Source organism: Gouania willdenowi, chromosome 13 (assembly GCF_900634775.1).
Source record: "Gouania willdenowi chromosome 13, fGouWil2.1, whole genome shotgun sequence".
In the NCBI taxonomy this organism is placed as follows: Eukaryota; Metazoa; Chordata; class Actinopteri; order Blenniiformes; family Gobiesocidae; genus Gouania; species Gouania willdenowi.
Genome location: NC_041056.1, coordinates 9526790 through 9541534, shown reverse-complemented (window position 1 = coordinate 9541534; position 14745 = coordinate 9526790). Strand labels below are relative to the sequence as shown.

The following is a 14745-nucleotide window of genomic DNA, read 5'->3' as shown; positions in this document are numbered from 1 at the left end:
GGCTCCTTAAAGACAAACAGGACAACATTGTTTCATCTTATCTGTACACCTTTTTAGAATTCTGTTGTTACATGTTTCAGATCATCCAACATCTTTAAATCAACCTTGAATATTGGAATACATGCTGGTTTTGACTTTTAATCATACTTAATTTAGGCTTTTCAAACCAAGCTGGCCGCCCATTGAAACCAGTACTCCCATAAACCTTCTATCTGGCTGCAGCAATAACAACTGGTCTTGTTCATCACTGAGGTGGAAATTCTTTCCACTCCTATTTGAAGAGTTCCTTTATTAGGGCAGTTTCTGAGCTTAAATGTCTTGTTTAGGTTTATGCTATGCACTCACTGCCATTGACGCATATGTGCGTCAATTGTGTTTTTCGGTTGGGATTGCTAGGAGACAGTGTGACAGAGTTCTCCTGTGAATATCAGGCTTGTATTATGGTGTAGTGACCAACTGGAGGCATGTAGGTGGTAGCAGAGATTACCCATGATTAACACCATCGATGGAGAGGCACACACAGGGACAAAGCAGAAAATGGTGCTACGAGAGAAGACAGTGAAGCTCCCAGCAGCTCAAAGCAGCTCACACTCGACCAGAACATGTGTGGAACTAACTGAACTATTGAGTGTTGCGATCGTGAGACAAAACGATCTACTCTGCATTTCCGGACGGATGAGGAAATGGCGTGTGGGGGAACGGAGGGGGGAGAGCAAGGCCAAAAAACCAAAACCAAAAAAGAAATCCATTCAACTCTGACCCAGATAGCAGAATAATAATAATTTTGCCATCAAAAGCTTGGTCTCATTGTTGTTTTTGTAGTTTTTTTTAGAAGGAAACCAATGTTGAAGTGTCACTAAAGCAGAAAAACATAGTTTCAAAGTCACTGACAGGTTTTTTCAGAAAAAGCCTGTTTTCTCAGCTTTTTGTCAGAAACAAGGATGATGAAAGTAGAGACTCTAATCTTTCAGAATCTGGTTTCAGATTTCAGATTGTCATAGTACAAAACATTCTGTGGGTCTTTAAAAACCAGTCAAAACGCTCTAAAATGGCTGGCAGTGAGGGGGGTAGCCGTTCTGAAAATGGCTGGAATGAGTTAATTGCTTCAATCTTTTATTTACTTTCAATTTACGTTTACATAATTTTGTCATGTAAGTTTAAATAACTTTTTAAAATTCTAAATACAGGATAATTTTAATATTTTCTGTATTTACTCTGGATCACTAGTTTATACATTTTGACAAAGAATGAGTAAAATAAATGTTTGAAGCAGCTTATTTAGGTGGGATTGCGTTCAAATTGCATTTGCAGATTTCCTTTATTGGTGCGGTTTCTGAGCCTAAAGGTCTTGTTTAGTTTTACGCTATAGCACTATATTAGGATTCAGGCCAGGACCTGGTCTCAATTGCTTCAATCTTTTATTAATTTTTGATTTACATTTACATTATTTTGTCATGTAGGTAAGTTTAAAGAACTTTTACCTCAAAATTTATTTATTTTTTTAATTCTAAATACAGGATAATTTTAGTATTTTCTGTATTTACTCTGGATTACTGGTTTATAGTTTTTGACAAAGAATGGAGAAAATCAATGTTTAATGCAGATTTTTTTAAAACAAAAAACAACCAAAACTGTAATCTCACTAGTTTAAAGTTTGAAATGTATTCACGCCACATCTCAGGGTAAATATATACACATAAATCTACACATAGTCTATACAGTATATAAATACACATACATAATACAACTAAATACAGCAGATATGTACCTACCTGTACTGTATATACATACACGGCAATACACATACATAAGCATATTTACACGTAGGCACACATGTATAACATATGCATATAAACGTATACTAGGGATGCATCAATACAGTCAGCCCACGTTTCAATATTTATGTCGGTTTTTTGGTCACAGTTCGGTTCTGATGGCCCAGGCCGTTAAAGTGTTTTCAGTGTCAAGTGTTTTAAGTCAGTATTAAAGAACAGCAAGGGATTAAGAACTTTTTTTAATTTTAAACCTTTTATTTTACATTGAAGTTTGATATAATATAAACAAAACTTAACACACGTATACAATAAAATAACACCTCCAAAGCTGCATGTGAGCATGTGCCTGCGTGTGCATGCCTCTGCTACAGGAGAACAACACTCACGGACACAGAGGCACGGTTAGCTTAGCATGTCGGCAGTTCGGCAGTAATACACAAAAAAAGAGAGCAAAGGATCGTAATTTGTAATTCCTGTAACGCGGCAATAAGTCCTGGTGGAGCTGCAAACAAACGCGACTTTATTCACCATAAGAAACCACCACAGCACTGAGTATGCAGCATTTAAAGCTAGAAATCAAGCTAATGCTAAAGCTAAGCTAAGCTATGCCATTGGGCTGCTGTTGCAAACTTGTATTACTACTTCTAGTGTGGAATTATTCGACAATAATCACTCATCATGACAGTAAAATAGACCATTTTAAGTCAATCTACTGCAGTAATTCTTCTCTCAACCAGTAGAAAATGCCTGATTATTCATGAAAAAACTAAATACGGTCAAGTACTGTGAAACTGTTAGAATTTTGTAAAATACTGTGATATACATTTTTGATCATACTGCCCAGCCCTATTGAAAATGTTTTCGTAAATGATGCTGTTGTAACAAAGCCTAGTATTGGACTCGTGGTGGTGTCCATCCAGCCTTAGGGATAAAGCAGGTCCTTCTTCCTTCTGTGGGACTGAGGGTCAGAACCAGCTGGTGGAGCTCACTGTAAACTTCCTGTCAAGCACAAAACACACCATCTAAGTGTTCCCCAATGAGCACTTTAAAGCTGCGCTATACGTCATGTAAGATGTGTAGTGAACTGTGGTGACAGATGGGAGTCTGGCTGGAGGTATAGAACATTCACGAGTGGAGATCCAGAGTGTGTTCATGGTGCTTAAAGTTTGGCGTGAAAGTAAGGATTGAAGCTATGGGGGTAGAGTTTACTTTTCCTTTGATGTCATGAACAGCTGAGCTCGTCAAAGCATTCCCTTCGTCTTGCCTGCATCGTTATCTTTGGTTCAGTCTTTTTCTTTGCAACATGAAACGCGCTGAAACGTGCTGTCTCCATGGTGACCACCAGTGATCAGAGCTGGTACACAAACCACCTGCACTGGGATTTTGTCCATGCTTTGGACTTCACTTAGTTTTGCTGGATACACCATTAAAGAGATGCAGACAACAGAGATATTTTAGAGTTATGTACTGTACCTTACCACATGTGCTTGAGACCAGGGTTGGGGTCAATTACATTTTTCGGTTACAATTCTGTTTATAATTATTATGTTCAATTACGATTACAGTAACCAGCATTTTTTCCAATTACAATTAAATTACAATCATTTTGTTATCCTCTGAAAGTCAATTACGATTATGCTCTCAATTACTAATCTTCAATTACAATGAATCACAAATACTGAGCTTGAAATAAATAAAAGTTAACTATCTCTTATGATAACGGGTCCCAAATCAGCTGTAAAATGCACTACAAACAAATATTTATCATCTAATTTATTTTAATATTTTTGGTCTGAGCCTTTTTTTTGTCAGTATACCCATCAATTTAAATTATTTTTAAATGGTAAAATGTGGTAAAGCTTGATATGAAACATATTTTAACTGAACATGGTTCTCCAGTTTTGTGTTAAATTATATTTGACATTTTTTTTATAGAATTTTCACGGCAATTACAATTACAAAGTCAATTATCTAAATTGAAATTTAATTCAGATTACTACAGCAACATATTTTTAAAAATTACAATTATAATTACGCCATAATCGTAATGAATGATCAATTACGAAACTACAATTATAATTGACCCCAACTCTGCTTGAGAAAATGGTGAAGTTCCCCCACAGAGTTGTAAAAAAGTGAGGTCACTGTATTACCCTGTTAGACAGCTGTGCCCATTATTTGCAGATAGCGTTATTCTTTTCAGGAAATGTCGGACTGGTCTTTCAGGAAAAAATAATAAAAACTAAACAAACAGGAGGAGAAAAAGGACCATATCTAGGCCAAGCTCATTGGCTGTGGAAGTATCTATGGGGAACATCATAAATGGCTAAAATCCATCACATTGTCCTGGTCCTTTTGTGCTGTAGTAGTTGGTAATTATCACCCTGGAAAATAAACTGCTTTGTGGATTCCAATGTCATTGGTGCTGAATGGAGGCTTTCGCATATAATCAGCACTGCCAAATGACATGAGACAAAAGGCAAAAGTGATAGAGCCATCTCTGTGTAATGCAGGGATAATGGTCAGGTGGTTGTTGGGGTTTTCAGCAGCCAATGGTGCTTGTTTGTCTGGATCGGAACATGCACACAGAGAAAAAGCAGGACCACTGCTGCATTCATTTACTTTCTCCAGCTCTCAGACCCTGCTGCTCTGGAACTCTAAATATGCCTGTGGAGAATGAGAAACTGCTACAGATGCTCAGAAGCAGGAGCACTGGATGGAGTAAACCCGGCTTTAAGTGGATCCTCATGTCAAAGCCCCTGTGGAACCAACAGTCACCCTCCCCTTTTTCTCTGCTGTATGCTTTGCCCTGACCTTGGGCCTTTGTGAGTGTCACACTGTTTTAGCTGTTAAGCCTTTGCTCAAACAAACAGTAACATAATGATACTTCAAACCCCTCTAGCACCACGGGGTGCCTTAAATAAGCCAGCCTTCCAGAGCCTCTTCAAGTCATGGCTTCTGCTTTACCATGAATATTAAACAGCGGTGAAGAGCTCAGGAATGCCTCAGAACTAGAAGAATGAGTTCGTTGTGGAAAGAATTTTAAAATTCAACTCAAGCTGAAAGTGATGTTGAGTTTTGTAAACAGCAGTGATCTAGATTTCCTATGTCATTATGGACCCCAGTGTTACAGAGCAGTGTTTTTCAAATGGTGGTACGTGTACCCCTAGGGTTACAAATAAAATCATTAAATGTGGGGTTTTATAAAGTTTATTTTTAGTGGAAAATGATACTAATACTTAATTATACCAGCAACTCACAAAACGACAACAAACACACACAAAAAAAGACAAAAATGTACTGAATGATAAAAAGAACAAACAACAACAAAATACACAAAATGACACCAGAAAACACACACTAAGACAAAAAAAAACTTACTATTACCAGCAACACGCAAAACGACAACAAAGATACACTAAATGAGAGGAAAACACACAAGATGACTACAAAATACACAAGAGAAACATACGAAACGACATAAGAAACAACCAAATGACACCAAAAACACACACACGTGACAGAATGATTTAAATAATACCAACAACACACAAAAACGACAACAAAAATACATAAAATGAGAGAAAAATATACTGAATAATAAAAGAGAACCGACAAACGACAACAAAATACTCAAAATGACATCAAAAACACACACACGAAGAGAGAAAAATATTTTACTATTACCAGCAACACACAAAATTGACAACACAAACACACAAAATAAGAGAAAATATACTTAATAATAAAAAAGAACCAACAAACGACAACAAAATTACACAAAAAACACAGAAAATGATGATAGAAATGATCTTGATTAGAACATACAAAGGTCAGGAGGGAGAAACTATAGAAATAAATCTATTCAGGAGGCACTAAATGCTGTTTCATTCCACTTATTTACAAAATGAGATTCTTTAAAATGTGTGTTATCACTCATTCATTCCATCATTATGCTCTATAGTTGTTTTTTCACAAAATTCTGAGCAAAATGTAATCGGACAAAGGGGGTCCTGAGATTCAAAAGTAAGAGAAAGGTGGCACTTGAGCCAAAAAAGTTTGAGAACCACTGTTATAGAGGGTTTACCAATGAACGCATGGAGCGAGCAGAATTTAGCAATATTGCGTGTCAACTCCTCTTTCAGGGTTTCAACAATTACAATATCAATTACACGTGTGCAGGGGGCGGTCCTTGTCCCACAGGCTAAAGTCTGCATTTAAAGCCTTAAGCTCTATCAAGGTACAGAAATCACTGGTGTACCAGTCTATTGTCTGCATCTGTGTTGACTGGCGTGGTTGTCAGCTGAGAGTAGGGCTGAGGGGCCTGTGTTGGGGCCAAGGCTGCCTCTTTGACTGCCTGAGAACAAAGACTCTCCTCTGGCCTGTAATCAAAGCCCTGGGAAATAACAGACATGACATTCACCTGGACAAACACAGTTACTTTGGGCCAAGATGTTTGTTCACTGCCTCTTCACCAGCAGTTATTAACGGAAATGAAACGGAAATCCACTGGATTCTTAAGAACACCAAGGTGGTCAAAATCAAAACGCCATCTTTAGCATCTCAGGCTTTGGGAAATGTAGTTTAGTTTTGTACAAAGGGAAAAAAACGTCAACTAATCATAATGGTTGGAAACCAGTGTCACAGTTTGCCTATCTTGGCCAGGTCTCCCTTAAAGAGTAACAACACCCCTGTTTTCTGTTGAGCTGCCACTAGGAGGGAAATTCAAAAAATGCCTTGATTATGGGTGTTACTGCTGTAGCAGTGAGACACTCCCCCACTCTGTCAGCTCACACCGCTATGTGCAGAGACAGACGGTAATACACACACATAGCGGGTTCATAAGCTAAAATGTGTCACTACAACTACAGGCACACACAATCACAACAAGAAGCTCACACCCTGCCTTGCAAGCAAACAGCCCAGCTCTCGCGCATATAGCGATAAGACGAACACACGTCCACGCACACGCAAGACAGAAGGGAATACACATGATGTGTCTGTAAATACACACATAGCTTGATGAACCCTCTGATTAGTGCAGAATCTGCTTTTTGTAGAAGCACAGAGTCAAAAACATCACCGCACACGGATACAGTGCACTTCCTCATTGGCTGTCAATCAGTGCTCCCTGAGGGTTGTGATTGGAGGAAACCCTCCTCCTTCCTCTCAGATTTTATAGGAGGGGTGGGGCCAACAATGAAAGTTGATGACGCAGCCAGTAGCAGAATTCATTTGTAATAGCCGACGTTCAACCCTTAGTGGCCTGTATACCGGACATTTTAAAGCTAAACATGCAAATTAAGATAAAGAATGGGACTAGGATCAATCAACAGCACTACTTAATAGTCAAATACATATGTATTCAGCAGAAAAATGTTGGTTTGAGGTGTAGTTACTCTTTAAAAAAGAAAGACACTGATAATCGATTTCTGCTTCAATAAAGTTTAAATTATTATTTTAAAATAATGTCCATTTACAAACCTGTGTTCCACAAAAAATGATCAACAACCCTAATAAGTTCTTGTAAAGGTTTGGACACAACAGATTTAGCACATTCTACCCTTTGAATTAAAAAAAAAAAAAAAAAAGAAATGAGAAGCAGACAAGATTTCATTCAAGTTTTTATCGCCTGTAGTTGCAGATCTAAAACATATTCATTATTTATTTTGGAGACCTTTTGCACCAGGGTTTTACGGTTAAGGTAAATCTGTGATCATCACATGAAATGGAGAAAAAAACCAATAAAAAAATAAAGTAAAACCAAAATGTCATACGAATGATCTTTAAAGAATGGAATTCATCTGAAACAAAAACAAACAAACAACCTCATGTATGAAATGGCATATTGTTAGTGTTGGAATTGTATTTATTATGTATTTTATTTAGGTTAAACATAAAAAAAAAACAATTTCATTTAATTCAGTTCAAGCGTATTCAAGTCCATAATACCACACAACCAATGATTTGATTTGATCTTCATTATCTAAAACTCTAGAATAAATAATAAAATAAACTACAATAATTGAACCCATCAGGGTCAAGACAGTTTGTATTATGTGTGTTAAACAAATGATAATCAGAGGTTCCGTAATAAGCAGTCAAATGTACATACCCACGTATGTCAATACATATCTGTGGTAGTTTGAGAATGAATGAATAAAGCTTTTTGTGAATGTGAAAAGGAGTGGAAAGAACCAGAAGCTTATAGAGTCCTACCTCTAATTATTTTCCTTTTTATAACACCCACAATGTGTTTTTCTTCCCTACCCACACAGATGAGAGTACTCGCCTCTCCAAAGTTCTTTTTGTCAAGCCTGCAGTGCTTCTAAAGTTCATACTCCTGTTTTTGCTTTTCATGTTCATTCACACTCCTCATCCTCTGTTCTCTTTTAGATACGCGGAAGCAAGCTGATGATCACAAATGCCCGAAAGAGCGACGCTGGGAAATATGTTTGCGTTGGCACCAACATGGTTGGAGAGCGTGAAAGTGAAATAGCTGAACTTACAGTGCTGGGTAATTGAGTCTTTTTTTCTCTTTTGGATCATTCTGTGTTGTTGTCTGTTTCCCTTCACTCTGTCACGCATTTTCTAAAAGCATACTCATTCACACACACACACAAATATATACCTGCACTTGTTTTCGAGTCTGTGGTATGAAACAGAAACCAGATGTTAAAGCTTGATTGTCTATCTCCCAAGGTACTAAATGGTGTCACTGACCTTTATCAGATAAAAGTCTAGGAGATGACCTCCAATCTCACACTGAACAATGAATCTCTGGCTGGTTTACACAGCTTCTCACTTGTGACCAGCTGCACTGTATTTCACCACAAGTGACCTCTGACCCAACGACTGCTTTCCTGTGTCCCCGAGCTTAGAGCAGAGCCCAGACTCTTGATTTTAGTATCTGCACTTTCACCTTCACCGTCTAGCTGCAGAAATGACTAAAAACAAAGCTCCATACCACAAGATAAATGATGTTTGGGCCAACCTTGACAGTCCAAACATAAAACTCCCATACTAGAAATCCTAGTTATTTCCAGCAGGTGATAACTGCAAAATAAAAATTGATATAGAGTACTTTCAAAATGTGTAAATATTTGATAAAAGAAGAGGAAAAAATGGATTGTGAGGATTAGTGAACTGAGAAAGTCAGAGTTGGTTCTGAGACTGAGTGGGTTAACAATTTGACTGAATCTTAATGGTTCCTCGCTGCATTCTGCCCTCAATTCATATATATATATATATATATATATATATAAGCAGATTTGGGCTATTTTGATGGAGAAAATAATTTTGGGCAAATCAAGAATAAAGTTGAAATATGTTAAAAATTCAAAAATAAACTGAAAATACAATGTTGTGATAAAAGTCGAAGGTCTGCTAATGAAGTCAAATCTACGGAAGGTGAACAGGGCCAATTCACCATATGACAACAAACAGCAGATTGTGACCGTCTACAAAATGCAGTTATCGATGAATGCGTTAAAAAACTATACTTCAAAGTTAACTTTAACAACAAAGATATTCTTTCTCTTTTCGCATGGCATTGTATTGTCTTTAAGGACTTTGAAGAGATATTGCCGAAAACTTAATCTGTTCAGAAGGAAAAACCAGTGAAGTTTGAAAGAGGTGGAGCATTCAGTCCGTCTATGGCTATTGAGGAGCTACGGAAACAGATTAGGGCCAGTTTGGATGGAGACTGTTGTCATATTAGGGTCAATTGTCCCTAGTCTGCTTCCGTAGATTTGACTTTAATAGCAAACCTTCGACTTTTATCACAATATTGTATTTTGAGTTTATTTTTTTTAAAATTTTGACTTCTCGTCTTTTTTACTTTAATCTCGACATTTTATTTCAACTTTTCTCTTGACATTTTATTTCAACTTTAATCTCGACATTTCAACTTTATTCTTGATTTGCCCAAAATTATTTTCTCCATCAAAACTCCCTGATCCTCTTCCGTCGGTGTATGAATGGGTTATTAGGGAAAATCATTATTTTAATTCCACGAATAGAGCATTGCAAGATGAATATTAATAAATCTCTAGCACAGAAGCTTGTGTTTCTTAAATGTGGCTTTCCTTTTTTAAATCTCGGCAGAGCGTCCTAGCTTTGTACGTCGTCCTAGCAGCCAAGTTGTGTTGGTGGACCAAAGCGTGGAGTTCAGGTGTGAGGCGCGAGGCGACCCTGTTCCCACTGTGCGTTGGAGGAAAGATGACGGGGATTTGCCGAAAGGAAGGTACGGGACGACATTCGGTGTCTTTTCATCACACAAATGTTTTGTTATGCAATCATCGTTTTTTGGTATTTACCAGTTTAACCCTCATTTCATACATATCTTATTGTTTGCTTTTAGATATGAGATTCGTGAGGACCACACCCTGAAAATCCGTCGCCTGGTCTCAGCTGATTTGGGGTCATACACCTGCGTGGCAGAGAACATGGTCGGCAAAGCTGAGGCCTCGGCGACGCTCACCGTCCACGGTAAGACATAATGCAGTTTCAAACCCCATTTTCACAGTTTTTGAAGGCAGAAATGTTATTTACTTATTATATTGTGTTATTCAGTTTTCTGAATACTCCTGGATTTCAGCGGACTCAGTTTGAGGCTTAATTTAAATGCAATTTCAACCAGTCACAAGGCAATGATTGCCTTCAGCCTTATTGGTACAACGTGGCCGTCACTTCTAACTATTCTCTCTCAATTAGCTGATTGATTTCTTATAAAAGGAAACAAAAAATCTATAATAACTCCAGAGTTGTCCACATGGGAGCTCAACAAGAATTGATTTTATTTGCCAATTCTATGAGGCGTCTCTCTAGAGGACAGGTTGCCTTTTAAGACTTACAGTATGCTTCTACTGGTGAACCTATGGTAGATGTCTGTAAGGTTCTGGTGGTACTCGATATTAGACGTCTTTACAACGCAGTCAGAATATAAAGAAGGTGGTCACGGAGTGTGAACATTGAGAAAGAATCCATTCAGAGAAACTGGGGGTTGGGACCACTACAGAAGCCCTCTTGAGAATCGGAGGAACATAGGGGCCATTTAATGCCAAACTAATGGTAATGTTGGGAGTTGGGTGAGACAAGGGAAGGAAAGCTTATTGCACAGAAAATTGGGATTGGAGGAGGGATGGTGCGTATGATGGTCCTGGGGGGGTAACTCACTAGTGAAGCAGAACAGGTTGGGAATAGAGGCTGCAGGTTGATTGTGGAAAATAGGACAGAAAGTAATGAGGAGAGAAAAGGTATTTCTGTGGCAAAGTTGCTAAAATGAATGTCATGACCAGCAACCTGCACAATGGCGATTCAAAGTGACACGGCAACCCCCACCTACAAACTAGGATTCTTCATCTGTGTAGGGCCTGTTAGAGCCTGAAATGTAACAATGACCAAAATGTAACAAGACCCAAATTGTTATAAAGAAAAATGTGATTAAACCCAAAATGTAACAACTGGTCAATAAGGTAACAAAAGTGCTGAGCCTGAAATGTAATAAAAATATGTAATGAAACCTAACAATTTACAACTGGTCAACAATATAACAAGATGCTGAGCTCAAAATGTAAAAAACCTTTTGACCAAAATGTAACAAGTTGCTACATTATGGGACAGGTAAAACATTTAGTGTAATAATTGTATTACATCATAGAGTGATATATATATATATATATATATAACTAGAATATTTGCATTTCCTGAGTAAAATGCAAGTGAGGATGTAGGTGCTGGCCCGCCTCGCACTGCATTAGCTTAGCATTAGCATTACCATAGCGTTAGCATTAGCTTAGTGCTAGCATAAGCCTAGCATTAGCAATAGTCTAGCTATAGCATTAACACTAACCAAACATTAGCACTAACCTAGCATTAGCACTAACCTAGCATTAGCACTAACCTAGCATTAGCTTAGCATTAACATTAGCCTAGCATTAGCCTAATGTTAGCATTTGCCTAGGAATAGCATTATCCTCGCATTAGCTTAGCATTAACATTAGCCTAGCATTAGCCTAGGAATAGCATTTGCCTAGGAATAGCATTAACCTCGCATTAGCATTAACATTAGCCTAGCAATGACATTAGCCTTGCAAGAGCACTAACCTAGCATTAGCTATGCATTAACCTAAAAATAGCTGAACATTAAGGTTGAATGGTTGAATAGTTTAAAAAGTTGAAAAGTTAGAAAAAAGCTAAACCATAGCATAATGGCCAAAAGACATCTGCACAGTTTGACACCAAACTTGTTGGATAACTATACTCACTAATTAAAGCATTTTGGATAACCTTGACATTTTTGGTAACTTTTCTTTCTTACCTTCGTACAGTATATATATAGCTGGGTTGTTGTTTCATATCAGGCTCTAACAGGGCCACCATTTGCAATTATGCCTTTTTCTTCCTGACAAGATGGCAACTACCGTTATTTAGAATGCTTTGACAACAAGGTTAGGGTGAAGCTGCCAATACACCCATCAATATACTGTATCCACTGCCCTAATTGCTTTTTTCCAAACTGTCTACTCACTGATGAAAGCCCTGTTAATGAAAGAGAACAGCATTGATGCGCTGGTTCAATAAGCTGACTTAGATTCATATTTAAAATGCTAAAACCACCCTAGCTCTCAGTGGAAATTGAATATCTTAACCCCGGGCCAGTTTTCTGCCTCTGGGATGTAGAAACGCAAGTCAAGGTCTTCTTTTCTTATTTAATGTGTTTGAGGATTTCAAAAGAATAAAAAGTCAAATAGACACCTCAGCAATGGTGGAATGCATTTCCTCATTTACCGGTAGATAGATAGATTGCTTTGTTGAGTCGCATTTTGCTCTACAACATAATTATTAAGTATACACGTAGTAAAATGGATTAATAATTTCAAACAGAATGAAACGGCAGAATTTACATAAATGATTCCATCAGATGTCGTCCATCAGAATTCCTATTTCATCTAGCGCCTCTGATCTTTGAGCTTCATCCAGACGAGGACTTGTGAGGCCAGTATGGCTGTGGTCACTAAGCAGTCGGGCTAATTAAAGAGAAGCAGACCACAGTCCCACGCCCGGAAATGACAACCTTCTAATTACAGATGCAGGCATAGAAATGGATAAAGAAGCCGGGTAATTACAGGTCCTACCAGGCCAAAGCAGTAGAAAACCATGTATGGAGGTATTGTGCGATGATGCAGTTGTAGTGAGGACAGTAGTGATGTAGGGACTTGTTTGGTCGTTGGGTTTTATGGGCGTCTTGTAACGAGAGTTAAAGCAGGGCAACAATACCATTTAGAATTCAAATCAAATTTCTTAGTAGTTGAAAATCACAAGAAGCATATAACATAACACATTTATTCTTAAAAAACTAATATAAATAATTGTAAATCTCAATTTATAAAAGTATTTATTCTAGTATTCTGTCACATCACCTCAGTTTCTCTTTTGTTGCAAAGGATTGATATTAACAAAACATGCAAAACATACCATATTTATAAAACTCAAAGCATAATGGTTTTTAGAAATTTTTCATAAAAAAATCACAATTAGCGGACCAGGATTTCATACATGCATCTGTCAGCTTACTAAACTTCCTCAAGGCTTATAAATATCCTCATTTTTTAATCGATTAAGGGCAGAAATACTCATACAAAGTTATGAAGTTGTTAATCTAAACCATATAAGAGCACAGTAGTGATATTGATTCAAAATAACATAAAAACTCCTTAAAACACTTTAATGTGATACTGGTGTGATTAGATAACTTTTATATATGAATATACTTATTAACTCTTCTCAGTGGGAGTCTGAAATGAAAGGAAAGACATTTAAGTTATATTAACCAAAAAAAAAGTGTTGTTTTAATGGTTAAGTTTGTCATTTGCTGTGATTTATGTTTCCAAAAACCTTGAAGGGAGCGAAGGCCCCTGGGGGGGGCTTTGCTAATGACCCATGCAAAGTTTGTGGAAGGAGATTTGGAAATGGTTTCATTACTGTGTGAATACTAGGAAGTGTATTGTCAGTTGTGTGTGAATTATTGTGATAAATACCAAAAACCTTTTCATGCATTAAAAAATCATCAATATTTCATATTTTAGCTGCTACTTTATTAGCTGTGCTGAGCATAGGCAGGGTTTGAGATTCTTGCCAGGGGGGCAAAAAGAAAAAATAGAATGAAATATATAGACTGTCTTAGTAACATAATTGATAATGTTGACTACAAACATTTGTGTCGTTTAATGTTATAAACTCATGATAAAATCAGGTCGGCGGCCCCTTTTCTGCTTTATTTTTGCGGCAGGACCATAAATGAACTGCCATTTACATTGTGAAGAAGAATTGCGCAACAGAAGAACCAACCTAAAGTCTGTAAAGTTTGGGACCATTTCACTAAAAACACCAACTGAGGTAGTAATATATGGCACTTAAAAATGTGTATATTATATTAAGCAAACTCCGAGGCAGTTTTACTATTTATTACTATGGTGGATTTAGTTTGCGAGCAGTATCAGTAGTGAGCTGCTATGATCAGATTATTCGTAAGGACTCTCTGTGTGTGCTTTAAGAATAAAGACAGGTCAGATTCAGGGCTCTCCACTTCCTCCGATTCCACATCTGTGATCACAGCAGCATGAGAGAGGGGTAGGGTTACCAAATTAAAAGCTTAGGCACACACGAATGGAGGTGTGGAAGTGGTTTTGTGTTCTGGAGCCCTTCACACACGTGGATATTGGAGAGCGTCTTCTTTGGGGAGTGTTTGATGTATGCCTTATCTGCATTTTAAAGGCCAACCAAAGGAAGGGGGGAGGGTCATTATTGTGACTGACAGCATTTATGTTTCCTAGGGAGCCATTGAAGCAGACAGATTAGATAAGGTGAGTGATTGACCAAGGGAGATTTATGACCAGCGAGTGACAGTTAACATTCACCTTGCGTTTTTACGATCCAGACGAACATTGGAGGTGCGATGATCTTACTT

General features: G+C 37.6%; 1 protein-coding gene across 6 annotated transcripts in view; it reads left to right on the top strand.

Moving 5' to 3' along the window:
• The window catches only part of robo1 (roundabout, axon guidance receptor, homolog 1 (Drosophila)), a 267005-nt gene that overhangs the window by 197101 nt on the left and 55159 nt on the right, over window positions 1-14745 (top strand). For all 6 annotated transcript variants that reach the window (XM_028463842.1, XM_028463838.1, XM_028463840.1 and 3 more), the window contains 3 exons: window positions 8172-8292; window positions 9882-10020; window positions 10138-10265. In XM_028463842.1, coding sequence (XP_028319643.1) covers window positions 8172-8292; window positions 9882-10020; window positions 10138-10265 — 388 coding nt within the window. The remainder of the gene's footprint in view (window positions 1-8171; window positions 8293-9881; window positions 10021-10137; window positions 10266-14745) is intronic.